This window comes from Lynx rufus, unplaced genomic scaffold (assembly GCF_022079265.1).
Source record: "Lynx rufus isolate CCGP_SWC_20201006 ecotype Redwood Valley unplaced genomic scaffold, mLynRuf1.p SCAF_31, whole genome shotgun sequence".
Taxonomy (NCBI): domain Eukaryota; kingdom Metazoa; phylum Chordata; class Mammalia; order Carnivora; family Felidae; genus Lynx; species Lynx rufus.
In genome coordinates, this window is record NW_025814847.1 from 5542681 (window position 1) to 5556643 (window position 13963).

The 13963-nt window shown below is 58.5% G+C and overlaps 1 protein-coding gene across 3 annotated transcripts in view; it reads left to right on the plus strand.

The window, feature by feature from the left end:
- GATAD2B (GATA zinc finger domain containing 2B) overlaps nt 1-7243 on the plus strand; it is an 89184-nt gene extending 81941 nt beyond the window's left edge. For 2 of the 3 annotated variants that reach the window (XM_047092988.1, XM_047092987.1), the window contains exons 9-11: nt 285-395; nt 538-655; nt 1317-5571. In XM_047092988.1, coding sequence (XP_046948944.1) covers nt 285-395; nt 538-655; nt 1317-1450 — 363 coding nt within the window. In that variant the 3' untranslated portion in view covers nt 1451-5571. Of the gene's footprint in view, nt 1-284; nt 396-537; nt 656-1316; nt 5572-6813 lie in introns of those variants that run through there. The other variant, XM_047092989.1, reaches the window with a different exon arrangement.
- Nucleotides 7244-13963: the final 6720 nt, after the last annotated feature.

A 13963-nucleotide genomic window follows, 5' to 3' on the forward strand; every position in this document is an offset into this window, starting at 1 on the left:
GAGTCAAAAATAAAACCTCCGTAAACTGCTCACCATCACGTCCGTCAGCTGGTCGCCACCACCCAGGCGTCTCCTGCCAGCATCTGAGCGCCAGCTTTTCCTGGACAGACGGACCCCTTAATCAGCAAAGCAGGGCTAGCTCCTTGTGCCCAGAGCCCCAGCTTGCCTTCTCCATATCCCTCCTACTTGTCGTGTCGGCAGCAGTAGAAATAGGAGGAGCCCTAGGTTTCCTGGGCAGGAAATTGGGTGCTGTCCTGCCAAGCTGACCTGCTGACTCCCGACAGGAAATCGAACAGCGACTACAGCAGCAGGCAGCCCTTTCCCCCACTGCGGCTCCGGCCGTGTCCAGTGTCAGTAAACAAGAGACCATCATGAGACATCACACGCTTCGGCAGGTGAGGCCGTCTGGGGTGGTTTGCCAGCCGTGGATCCCAGCGTGTCCGCCTTTGCTGGGAAGTCCTTCTTCCGGACCCCTACCCCCCCCCCACCCCTTCCGTCGCGGCCACCTGGTGACCCGCTGTCTGCTCCCTGTCACAGGCTCCACAGCCCCAGAGCGGCCTCCAGCGCGGCATACCCACATCTGCCCGTTCCATGCTCTCCAACTTCGCGCAGGCGCCCCAGCTGTCTGTGCCTGGTGGCCTCCTCGGGATGCCAGGTAAGAAGCAGTGATGGGAGGGGCCTTCAGGCTAGCAGGCCGCTCTCCCGCTTCTGCGCTTTCTTTAGGCCTTTCTCCCTTCGCTCTGGTTATTTAGCATGTTGGCTAACTTCATGGTCCATGCAGAGCACAGCGCAGTAGGGTTCTGGTGGTGAAAACAGCACAGTCCCTGCCCTTGTCTGTTCACTGTCTGGTGGCCCCGTTGGTGGGTGTGTGGTCACTGACCTCGACGACAAGAGCAGGGTCAGCTGTCCCCACCCTGTTTGAATGGTGGAGGGCTGCTGCTTCACAGAAATCCAAAGCGTATTCCATGAGTGCATCCCTGTGTCTTCATTACTCTCCTCTGTCTCTCTGACTCTCCCATCCCGTCAAGACCGTGTTTGTTCTGTTCCTGGTAGGACTGAAGTTTCGAGAGGACCCCTTTCCCTAAACGTGGGGTGCAGAGGGGCAGTTGGCTGCTGACATAACACTTACCTAAGTCTGGACAGATGCACACAACCTCTGGTGCCCCCGCCCCACCTCCAAGTCCACGCCCCCGGGTCCTCCCAGGTCATACCTGGGACGGTCACCGGGTCGTGCAGTCAAGAAGATGCTGCTTCCTCTTCTAACGCCTGCCCCTCCACCCCCCCCCCCCACTCCCGCTTTTGTCTCCTGGGTCCAGGTGTCAACATTGCATACTTGAACACCGGCATCGGAGGACACAAAGCTCCCAGTTTGGCAGACAGACAGCGGGAGTACCTTTTAGACATGATCCCTCCCCGGTCTATAGCGCAGTCCATCAGCGGGCAGAAATAACGCCTGTCCACGTGCACTGCCCCAGCCTTGAACCCTTTACCCCTCCTCTCCCATTGCCCCCAACTTCCGTCGCATGCAGTGCCTGTACTGGTGCCTACCATACACGGAAAACAAAACAGAAAACAGAAGACAAACCTAGAAATCAACAGGAAAACGCGCCTGCCCTGCCCGCCACCCCTCTCTCACTGCTGCGATTCTGCCGCTCTTGTCTTCTCTCCGGTTTTCTTTCACAGTGAGGTGCTCTTCACCTCGGATGAGGTCAGAGTGAGGTCCTGGGGAGAGAGAAATCTAAGCCCTCTGACGTGTGTTTCTAAAGTTTTTATTATCCTCTAATTATTATCATTTTTAATGATGTTGTGTGTCCTCCCCTTTGTTCAGTGGACGGTTAAACCTTTTTATTTTCTCAATATTTTTCTTTTTCTCTTCTTTTTTTTTTTTTTCTTTTTTGTAAACACAGATGACATTCAGATAAATGACAGGAGCATTGCAGGGGGTCCCCAAGCAGATATGACTGGCAACGTTGGGGGCAGAAGTTTTTAATGCACTTAACCTGGGGGTGGGACAAGGTGATGGCATCAGATAGGGAGGACATCAGCCCTTGGTGTCTCTGGGCTGGACAGTCTGGGAGGTGGTGTTTTGTACTGAAGTTGGGCTCTAAGAATGAGGGGAATGAGCCTGGAGGGAGAAGCTTTAAAATGTAACCACCACGGAATTGACCCACAGAGAAAGGGGAGAGGGACATGGGGACAAGTATAGTGCTGAGCCAAGGAGGACGGAGGCTGGTGTTGGCCTCCTGGATGCTCTCCTGGTCCCAGTGGAGATAGAGGTCTCTTCCAGGTCAACTAGCCCAAAATTATTTCACCTTACTTTCTTTGTAAAATCCCCCCCCCCCACCTTTTTAATCCTGATCTGCTCCTGGTAAACTCAGTCCCCAAGTCCCGTCTATAAGTCTATAATCCGGGAGGCGTAGCTGTTCCCAGCCTGAGTTAGCCGGTGTCCTGGGAGCTGGGCGGGACATACTGAGTGAGACAGAGAAGGGAAGAGAGAAGGGCTTTCTCTCCCAGCAGGTGAGACCCCATCTGTGTGTCCCACCCTCCAGCCAGGAGGAGGGAACAGGGATGCCTCACCAGCTTGGAGTCCTGCCCTGGTCTGCTGTCCTGAGTGCAGAACCCACTGCTCAGAGCCACACAACTCTGGTCAAAGCCAGCTCTGGGTCTCGGCTGCAAAAGTAGTTGTGGTGTCCCCCTCCCCAACCCATCTCCAGAAATCTATTAATTTTCCTTTTTTGTTATTTTCAGCTTTTTCTTGAGCGCTACTAATGTAGGGAATGAACTGAATTGTGCAATGTTGCTGTTCTGGGGATAAGAGAGGTTAGCACCCCATCTGCCCACACCGTGGGGGAAGCAAGAGGGGGACCAGGCTGTCTCTGAGGTAAAGGAAGCCCCTAAAAGGCAGGGGTTTCTGCTCTCCCGCAACACTCACCTGCCTCTCCAGCTCTAGAAGCTGCCAGAGTACAGGAAAGGGATACACTGAGCAGAGACGTGTGAAGAGGAGTTTAGAATTTTGCCCTTGAAAGCCACCTGGGAAAGTTCCCCCACTTTTATTTTAAAAAATTAAATAATGTTTTTAAAGTAAGAAGGCACTTTTAAAATTAACACACACACAAACTGCACATCTTGCCCATAAAGTTTGTGGGTCAGTGGGGAGAAGGAGCTGGAATCAGGCTCAGTCCCCCCCTCCCCATACCCCAGAGCCACTGTGGGTTACTCTACTGGCCCTACGGGCCTTCCTGGGTTTTTTCTTTCCTCCCTTCCCCCAAATTCATTGAGCACTTAATAAAGGAGCAGAGATACAGCCTGTGTCTGGGCTCCCCCAGTGGTGAAGTGATCTGAAGCTAGATGCTAGTAACAGATAGTGATGGGCTGTTTGGAGTATTTTTCTGGGGCCTGTGGTGCCCCTGACTGTAAGTGGGGGAGAGGGGGGATTATGAAACTGGGTCTGGGGTTATTTTAAAATTATATATATATATATACATATATATATAAAAAGATATATTCTTACATCTTTGCCCTCTGTGCTTTGAAAGCACTGGATAAATCGTTTGGTTTTGCTTTTCTCTCTTCCACGAAATTGGAAGCTTTTTTATTTTCTTTCTTTTTGTTTTTTGTTGTTTTTTAAATTTTCCCTGCAAATCACCTTGCCTTGTGGCATGTCTGTCTAGCCTCTTCCGCCCCACCCGCCATGACAAAGTGCCATTTCTGTCGTGTCTCCCCTCCCCCAGCTCGGAGGTACCAGGTGCCCAAGTTTGTCAGTTGAGATTAAAAGTAAGGAACAGAGAATGTGCAATACCGTCTGGTTGGGGGCCATCCCTGCCCTGAGCTGAGTCTCCTCCCTGGGACCCAGGCCACCTGTGATGGGGTTTGGAAGTAGGAAGTGTAGACGAGGGGGGGGAGCTGGGAGCCATGGGGAACGCCCAGCCTAGTGCCTGGCCCCAGCCTAGTGCCTGGCGGGGTGCTGAGGCGGTGGGGGGGATGGTGGGGGTGGGCTGGGGGTGGGCAGAGCGGGAGCCTTCCCAGTTTCTCCCCTCAGGCTCAGTCACATAGAGGCTGCTCAATGACTAGTTTAGCTCCGTGACCCTTTGCTCAATCGCTGGTGTTTGATTTCTCACTTCTCCCCATTTCCATACCCTTCCCTGGGATTAGCGATGGGGGTGAGTTTTCCTTAATCATGGTGAAGTACCAGCCTTTCACCTCCTCTTGCTCCCGCCCTGTCCTGTCTTCCTTACTTCTTGAGTTTTTCATCACTGATCACCTTGTGTCCCTCCCAGTCTCTTGTCGCTGTCCATCCCCAGGCTGAGCCCGTACACACTAACCCTCGTGCCTAAAGATAGGAAGAAAGGCGACCCCCTGTTCAGAGCGGTCCTCCACCCCAGTGCTCTGAAGCTCAGGGGGATGGCTAGAGCGAGGGCCCCCGCTGGCTCTGCCAGGCTCCCCCCCCACCCCCCACCCCCCCCACCCCCGCATCCAGAGGCTCTGAAAGTAGTCGCTTGTGGCCGGTGGCTTCCTCCCTAGACGCCTGAAACGGGTAGATGAGCGGTGGGGGGGGGGGGGGGGGGTGTAAGGCTGAGGGACAGGGGTCCTCCTCATTTGTAGATTTTTTTTTTTTTTAATTTTTATTTGCTATTTTTGTCATTTGACCACAGCATCTGGACTTTCTCCATCCCTGGAATAAGTATTTTTTCCACATTTTTGGATGTACGTATGGTAGACAATTTTTTTTAAGACACAAAGATAAATGTTTTCCTGCTTTGGTTACCTTTCCTTTCCCCCTTTAAAAGGAATTAGCTATAGAACTGCTTTGTAAAGATGCTTCTTGGTATTTTACTTTCGTTCCTTTCCCCAACCACTCCTTCCCCCAGACCCCTGCAGAAGGCATAACCCTTCTCTCCACACCCCACCCACCCAGCCCTAGGCTCCCCTGCCCTCCAACAAGACTTTCATTAGCTTATGATACTTGCTGCCGAGATGTTATAACAAGGACTCATTCGTGTATATAAGCTATTTCTTGATCCATTTAAAAGGAATTGTACATTGTGTAGAAAAAAAAAAAACTGAAAAAGAGAAAAAAAAGCCCTCGCCATGGATATTGTGAAACTGTGTTACGTCGTTTTGTAATGTGCCCGTTTGTGTATGATCCGTGTGCAAAAGGGTTTCTGGGGAAGGGGCGGGGGTAGGGAGGCAGGGCTGTGGAGGCCGGGGCGGGGAGTGGGCCGGGCCCAGCACGCGGAGACTGGCAGCTGCCCCCACCCCATCCCTCCCGAGAGACGCCACCTCCCCCACCACCCACCCCGATTTGTGCCTTGCCCCCCCGCCCTGGAGTAGCCCCTCCGGGTCACCAGCACTGCCTTGGCAGAGCCCACCCCCGACCCTAAGCCGCCCGCCCCCCCGCCCCCAGCATTCGGCGGATACTGCGGGGAGGTGCTGGGGGCTGGGGGGCAGCCGGGGAGCGGGGCAGCTCCCGGGGGCATTGAAACCAAGTATTCTTATGAATTGTAATTGTATTTGCACTGTTTTTTTCCTCTGACTGCATCAGCATATATACAATATACCTATATAACAAAATTCAGTGTCAAGCTTTCTTATGCAAGGGATTTCCCCCACCCCACCTTGAGCGTAGATGACCAGGGGTGATAGGGTCTCAGCAAAGTCACCCCAAGAAAGCCTCATGTATCACGTGCGTCTACACGTGGTTTTAGGCTTCGTCACGGTGGTGAGGCTGGGCCACTGTGAAAGCTGGGGTTCCCTGTCCGTGCTGTCGAGAGTGGAGAGCCACAGCACACAGGGTGGGGTGGCAGTGACCTGGGGTCCCGCCCCAGGCTTTCCCACTAACTTGCTATGTGCCCTTCGGGAGGGTTCATTTTCTGGGTCTCTGTTTTCTTGTCTGTGAAGCGACAGGGGAGATCACCTGGCCACGAAGTGTAAGATTCCGTTTCATGCTCCTTTCCTCACCTGCAAGAGCACAGCTGGAGGTGGGGAGTGTGGTGGGGCCGCAGATGCAGGGAGGGCACCTAAGTGCTGCGGTGGCTGCGTGCGTGGCCCGGCCCGGCCCCGCCATTACGTTGGTTTCGGGAAGGGCAGCAGAGTGAGGTCGAGGTGTCAGCAGAGCTGTGGCCGCTTTGCCCTCGGGCCCCCGGGGTGCTGGGGGCAGTGGTGCCCAGGCTTCTGGTCTGGCCGCCTGCATTCTTGGTGAGCCGCAGGGTGACGGCGGCGGCGGCGGCGTGGCGGAGCTCAGATGTACCCACTTCTTCTCGTCTCCCTCCCTCAGACCTCATCTGAGCCCTTGCAGGCGGCCCCCCACAGCCTGGTCCTGGGCTCCCACATTCGAGGCCCCCCTCTCCCCCACCCCACCCCCCACCCCCACCCCAGCAAGCCTGGAGAGGGTCTGGGACGGTGAGTGAGTGAGGCCTGAAGGTCGGGCAGCGTGGGGGTGGGGTGGGGGGCGGGGCTGGGGCGGGACCGGCCTCTCTGAATGGGGGTTGGGGGGCAGGACCCTTTTGCACAGGCTCTAAGTTTCCTTTTTTTTTTTTTTTTTTAACCTCATTCTGATTTTCTGCATTGTGTTTGGAAATTAAAATGAAAAAACTAAGACCAACAGAAACTGGTTTTCAAAAAGGCAAATACACTCCCATCCGTTTCAGATGCTGCTGAGTACTTCAGCAGCAACAGATTCAAATAATAAGCTAATTTTTGGAGAAAGGATTAAAAGAAAAAAAACTTTGTAATATTTATCACTTGCAAGCTATGTTTAATAAAGAAAGGAATGGTTTCTAAACTTTCCTGTGCCTCGTGCTTTGGTCCATTTAGGGGCGATCGGAAGACGAGCTGTCGCCTGTGCTCCCTGCGGCTACGGGGCAGCTTCGGGTCATGCCCCTTCTGTCCACCACGATGGTTCTTGAGAGCCTGTGCCCACTGTGTGTTCTTGTTCCTCCACCCTTATGTGGAGCCCGAGCTCTGGAGGCCACTGACCTCCCATTTCGGGTCAAGAGCGTAGGGAAGGAGGCAGCACTGAGCAGAGGCTGGGCCCCCAGCTGTCCTGGCCTCCCCTCCCATCATAACGACTCTGGTCTCTACTGTGACACAAGGCTTCTAGAGACGGCAGCCTTGGAGCCACAGCTCGCCCTGCCCTGCTGGCCCTCAGTCTGCGTGCAGCACCCGGAGACACCGGAACCCTCCTGCCACCTCACCCTGCTCCCCCAAGTGTTCCTTACGACCCAGAACATGAACCGGGTCCTAATTTATTTTGTCCATTTTCATTATTTCCAACGACGCACTTAGATCGGGTCCACCCAGGGGACAGGGTGTTGTTTCCTCAAGGACCGGAAGTTTGGGGCTGTTTTTAACCCTTCGGTCCCGGCCACATTTCATGGTGTAGGGGCAGGGCCTGGCGTCACTGGGGTCTTGTCATTGGCACCAGCGTCATTCCAGGAGCACAGAGAAGACCCTGTTGGGGGTCCCCCTCCAAACCTGGGGTTTTTCGGGGTGCCTGGGTGGCTCAGTTGGTTGACCATCTGACTTAGGCTCAGGTCATGATCTCACTTCGTGAGTTCAAGCCCCACGTTGGGCTCTCTGCTGTCAGTGCAGAGCCTCTTGTCTCCCTCACTCTCTGCCCCTCCCCCGCTCACACTCTGTCTCTCAATAAATAAATAAATAAATAAATAAATGAGTAAGTAAGATAAATAAACCCTGGGTTTTTTTTTCCTCCAAAGTCTTCCCTCCTTTGGTACAATACAGGACAGCCCTTGGAGGGAGAGTGGAGCCCTGGGTGTCACGGGCTGGCAGAGGGAGGAGGAATCGAGGGCAGGGACGGGGTGCCCCATGCCTCTGCAAAGGATTCACAGCCACCAAACCCCAACTCTGTCTCCTTTCAAAAAGAGCAGTCAGGTGGGGAGGGATGCCCCTGAAGAGGGGCCAGTGCTTTGGGTCTGAAAAGGGGGGAGATGGCCATATGGCGGCTCAGAGAAGCAGCGCGCATCAGTTCCGCTGTTCAGGACTCATGTTAGGACCAAGGGGCAGGGAGGGGCTCCTTTGCCCACCTGCCTCCCTGCCCCAGGACCCCACTCGCCAGGGGTGGCCAGGGGCACCTCGCGCAGGGAGACAAAGCGGGAGCTGCTCTTAACCATCCCCAAGGTCCTTGAACGCCTGCCTGCAGCTTGATCTGGCACAGGGCGGCCGGCTCTGCGGGGAGCACTGAAGGCTCAGGGCCTGGGGAGAGACCCTGAGAAGAGGGCAGGGGAGCCATAAGGAGGGTCAGGGCCTCACCCGGATCTGTGTAGAGGAAGGAGCTGACGCTTCCGGGCAGGAGCAGAGGCCGCTCGAAACCAGCCAGCAGCTTGCGCTGAGAGTTTGACGCCGCGGACTGGCCCCAGGAGGCCTGCACGGAGGTGTGTTGGGCACTTTGGTGGAGAAGCCAACCCCAGGGTGGCTGGAGTTGCAGGGGAGATGGCGCGAGGCCGACTGCCCTGCCGCCCGTGGTGGAGGCGGCAATGGAGGCAGAGTCCCGGCCGGCACCCCCTGCCGCAGATGGAGTAGGCCTTGGCCGTGGCCGGAGCCAGGTGGGCGAAGGCGTGCTCAAAGCAGCCCTCTACCCTCGGCCTCTTGGAGCTCGGGGCCAGCTGCCTCTGAGGAGCAAAGCAGTCTGGCAGCCTGGCACCCATCTCGACCCCCTCCACCCCACGAAGGGGGCACCCAGTGCTCGGCTGTGCGTGCCGGGTCCCCACACAGCAGGGAGGGGGCCGCAGAAGTTGGAGCCAGGAAGGGAAAGGGCAGGAGGCCGTGGGGAGACACCAGAGGGCCACAGACCCCGAGGCCCCGCAAGAGTCCGGACAGGGCTGGGGGGCACGAGGAGTGGGGGGAACTGGCCCGGAGCCCCCCCCCCATCAGGTACAGGGGTGTCGGTCCACACCCACCCTCCCGAGGAGGCTCGGCACGTAGCCAATGCGGTCCCCGCTGGAGGCAGGTGGTTCCCAGGACATTTGAATGGCAGAGGTGGAGAGAGGGCCACGGTCCACAGGCCTCCTGGGGCAGGGGGTTGCTCTGGGTCGCCTGTCACAGCCAGGCGGGCATCCGGCGTTGTTCTCTGCCACACATTGGTAGGTGGCCTCGTCCTCCCCTGAGAGCCGCACCGGGGTCAACGTGCTGGGGAGACACACAGCTGCTGGGGGCTCCTTCCTACCAAGCTCCAAGGTCGCTCTAAAGGAGGGGGCTGTCTCCAAGACCACAGACCCCGTGTACCCACCCCCTGTGTGGGGGCATGACCTACAGTGAAGCAGGTGGAGTAGAGCCGCGGGGGGGCGGGGGGGGGCAGTTGCCATGTGGACTTTAGATACAGGCGGTGCGTTCGGTGTAGGTGGGCACGAGTGCCTGGGGTGGCAGGAGGGAGAGGTTGGGACCCAGGAACTGGGGGTACCTGTTGCTGTGGGTCAGCTGAACGTTATCCCCAGGACTCGGCACCTTCCCATTCTTCAGCCAGACCAGTTGGGGCTCACGGACACATTGGGCCATGCTGGTGAAGGTGGCACTGCCGCCTGGAGGCTGGGACAAGGACTGTGGCCACTGGACAGACTCCGGGGGAGCTGGCTGACGTGGAAGGGTCCTGAGGCCCATACGTCCTGTCCCCTCCTGCCCCTCTGTCTCCCCACACAGTCTCCCGTGGGGGAAGAGGGAGCCCCAGGGCGCCCCCACCCGGCTCACCCTGCACCAGCAGGACACCTTGCGCCATGTGCCAGACCCAGTGCCCCACTGAAAGCACGGACACCAGAACTTGGATGCCCTCCACACGGATGAGCGGCCGTCGCGGGGAGGCCAGGGGCCAGGGCTGGGAGGGAGCCACGGGGTGGGGCTGGGGCTCCAGCAGGCAGGGCTGGGCAGCCGTGTCCCCAGGTGGCTCCAGGAGACCAGCGGCCACAGGTGGCCCCTGGCGACGCGCTCCGGCACCGCTGTCTGGTGCACTGTGAGCGTCAGGCTCTGGGGCCCTGCAGCCTCCGCGGGGATCCCGCTGTGGGATGGAAACAGGGAGGCGAACCGTGCGCCTCCTGCCGCACACCCCCTCCTCTCCCAGGGCACAGGTGAACAGGCCTCGGGGCGCGCTGGGCAGCTGCTAGTTCATTCCCGGTTTCCGGACGGATACAGCAGATGGCTCCCCCAAGGGCTGTGCCAGTAAACCTCAGGGCTAAGGCACCAAGCGGCCCCAGGTTACACTGGTGGGGAGGGGAGACGAAAGCCGCAGTCAGAACAGGTGCGTGCCAGCCCCACCCCCACCCCGCCCTGGAAGCAAGGAAGGGGCAGGGGCCAACACTTAAGTCAGGGCAAACCAGGCGGGAGATCCTCCCCCAGAAAACAAGCCAGCCCCGCTGAGAACTCAGGGCATCTCAGCTGCTCAGGAAGGATGTAAATGTGTTTTGAAATTCACTACTATTTGGGTTTAAACCCGATCTGCATTTATACCACCTTCTCCCATCTTATTAGGTGACTCAACAAATCATCAGTGGGGGCTGGCCGGTGCCAGGCACCGACCTCATCCGGGGCTACGACTGTGAACTTGGGGAAAAACGTACCTTTGTTACCCCTTATCTGGCTACTTTGTATTTTATGCAACTTTGTAACAGATCTTAAATCCTTTCAAAAATGTTCTTTATTAAGAACCTCTGGGGCAGCCTGGGTGGCTGAGTCGGTTAAGCGTCCAGCTTGGGCTCAGGTCATGATCTCATGGTTTGTGAGTTCAAGCCCTGCGTCGGGCTCTGTGCTGACAGCTCAGAGCCTGGAGCCTGCTTCGGATTCTGTGTCTCCCTCTCTTTCTGCCCCTCCCCTACTTGTGCTCTCTCTCTCTCTCTCTCTCAAAAATAAACACAAATTAAAAAAAAAACAAAAAACAAAAACCTCTCATACAAAATTTTGTCTCAAGACCCTAGAATAGTTTCCTTTTCTTCCTTTTTCCCTCCCTCCCTCTCTGTCCTTCATTTTTTTTTATTTTTTTTTTAATTTTTTTTTTCAACGTTTACTTATTTTTGGGACAGAGAGAGACAGAGCATGAACGGGGGAGGGGCAGAGAGAGAGGGAGACACAGAATCGGAAACAGGCTCCAGGCTCCGAGCCATCAGCCCAGAGCCTGACCCGGGGCTCGAACTCACGGACAGCGAGATCGTGACCTGGCTGAAGTCGGACGCTTAACCGACTGCGCCACCCAGACGCCCCTGTCCTTCCTTTTTTAAAAAAAAACATTTTTTAAAGACTTTTTTTTGTTGTTGTTATTTATTCTGAGAGACAGAGAGCTGGGGAGCGGAAGAGGGAGAGAGAGAGAATCCCAAGCAGCCTCCACAGTGTCAGCTCAGAGCCCAAAGTGGGCTCGATCCCACAGCTGAGCTGTGACATCCTGACCTGAGCCAAGATCAAGAGTCGGACCCTCAACCGACGTCAACTACTGGGCGCCCCTTACAGACCCCAAGCAAAGTCCGCGCCCTCCGAGGGCCTTACACCAACCCTGGGCTGAGTCACACGCTCCATCGACTGGGCCAGCCAGGTGACTGCCTGCCTGTTCCTTCATCCACCAACCTCACAAACATCTGTGGGGGACTGACTTCGGCCGGGCGCCCCTCAAATGGCAAGCGCTTTGACTTCTCCGAGCTTACACAGGAGAGGCCGGGCATAGGAGAGGGAAGGCGGCTAGTCCAGGTCGGAGGAGCGAGCAGGAAGGGGAGGGTGGACCCGGACGCGCACGCCGCCGGCAGCCCAGTCCCCCGCCACCCCGAGCTCCCGGGGGGTTCGGAAGTCCGCGCCCCTGGTGCCTCTCCGAGGGGAAAGGCCTGCCCCAGGGGCGAGCGCGTGGCCGGGGCCTCGGCCCCCCCGGCCCCCCCGGCCCCCCGGCCCCTGCCCCCGGCGCAGTCCACACCGGCCGCGGCTCCTTTCCCGCGTTTCCCCGCAGGTGCCTCCTCCTCCTGGAAGCGCTCGGCTTCCGCCCCCAAGTCTGGAAGCGCGGCGACGGCTCTGCCCTCCCGCCCCGGACGCTTGGCCAGCAGGAAACGGGAACCCCGCCCGGGCCTCCTTCTGGCCCCGGGGGAGCTCCTGACCCCCGCCCTTTGCTCGCCGCTTCCCAGTCGGCTCCGGACCAGGGACCCAGCTCCCCTGCCCTCTCCTCGGCGCCTCCCTCGGCGAAGGGTCGGGACGCGGACACAAAGGCGCCACGCGCCGCCCCGGGCCCCTGTTGGCTGCACTCGGGGGCCCCCTAGTGGACCCCGCGCGCCCCGGCCTCCGGCTCCTCGCGGGCTCTGCGGCCCCCCCGCCCCCTCCCCCTCCCCCGGGCCCCCGGGCCCCGCACAGGCACCGAGCCGCGCCCTTCTGCTCCCCGAGGACGAGGAGGCGTGCGCACCCCGCACGCACACGCGCGGACCGAGTCCCGCTGAGGCCCACGCGGACTCTGCCCCCCAGACCCGCCAGGGGTCCCGCGGTCCCCTGCATCGGGCCCCAACCGCTGGTCACGCGGGCCCCTCCTCCATCACGTCGCCTGCGGCCGGCAGGTGGGACCCGCCTCCGCGCACCGCGTGCTCGCCCCTGTGCTGCGGGGGCCGCCGCGCCCCGACCCGGGCTCCCTCGGCCGCGCTCTCACTGCCGAAGCCCCGAGCACCCCTGCCCCAGCTCCCACACACCCCTCGGCGCCCGCGCTGACCGCCGGGTGTCAGCTGCGCACCCCGGCGGTGGGGGCGGGTGCCCGCGCCGGTCACGTGGGGGCCGCCGCCGGCAGCGGTGTGACCCTGAGGGTGGCCGAGGGCAGGGCCGCCCCGGGAGCTGTGCCGCCAGGAGGGCTCTGGGACCCCCTGCATCAGGCGCACACCACCCCACCCCCACCCCCGCGCTCCGCCTCCGGGATTCTGGGTGCTCGTGGGAGCGGGACAGACCTGGGGCGCCGGGCCGCCTCAGCCCCCAGCCCGGCGACTCTCCGGAGGCCCCGTCCTGTCTGTGCGTGAGCCGGCGCTTTGCCGTCCTGCATAAAAATCGTTTAAGATTGGATTTTGGAGGGGACACCGGCCGGCTCAGGAGGTGCCTCTCGCGACTGTCGCATTCGGTCGTGAGTTCAAGCCCCACATTGGGCAGAAAATTACTCAAACTATACATACAGGGGCGTCTGTCTGGGTGGCTGAGCCGGTTGAGCGTCTGACTTTGGCTCCGGTCATGATCTCAAGGTTCGTGGATTCAAGCCCCGTGTCAGGCTCTGTGCTGACAGCTCGGAGCCTGGAGCCTGCGTTGCATTCTGGCTCTTCCTCGGTCTCCGCCCCTCCCCTGCTCGCTTTCCGTCTCCCAAAAATAAACGTTAAAAAATACTATATATATAATGTTTTATTTATTTTGAGAGAGAGTGAGCACAAGCAGGGGAGGGGCAGAGAGAGAGAGAGAGAGAGAGAGAGTCCCAAGCAGGCTCCACACTGTCAGTGCAGAGCCTGACTCCGGGCTCGGGGCTCAAACTCATGAAATCCTGAGATCGTTTCCTCATCAAGAGTCAGATGCTTAACTGACTGAGTCCCCCAGGCGCCCCGTAAATTGTAAATTGTATTTGATAATTGCATTGGTATAAAGACAAACACAATCCATTTTCATATATTCAGTATTATATTCATTGTTGTCTTCTGGCTTTAAGGAAATTTAGAAGAGAACGTCTCTGTGGCCCCTGAAAGGCACTGTGCACGCTGTGTGACAGCTACATTAGCCCCGTGGGTGCCCCCGTGCCCTCTCATCTCCTGCCCCCAGCAGGAGCCCAGTCACCTCCTTGCCAGCCGGACGGGGCCTGCCGGCTCACCGGCACCCAGAGCGGTTCCCGGCCCCACGGTGGTGCTGGTGGACTCGGGAAGGGGGGGGAGGGGAGGGGGCCCACTGGAGGGCAGGTCGACCAGATGCAGGGAGCCGTCCCGGCATCAGGGAGGCACCGCCGTCACTGGCCGGGACCGGCCGGTCCCGCTGCCCCGACATG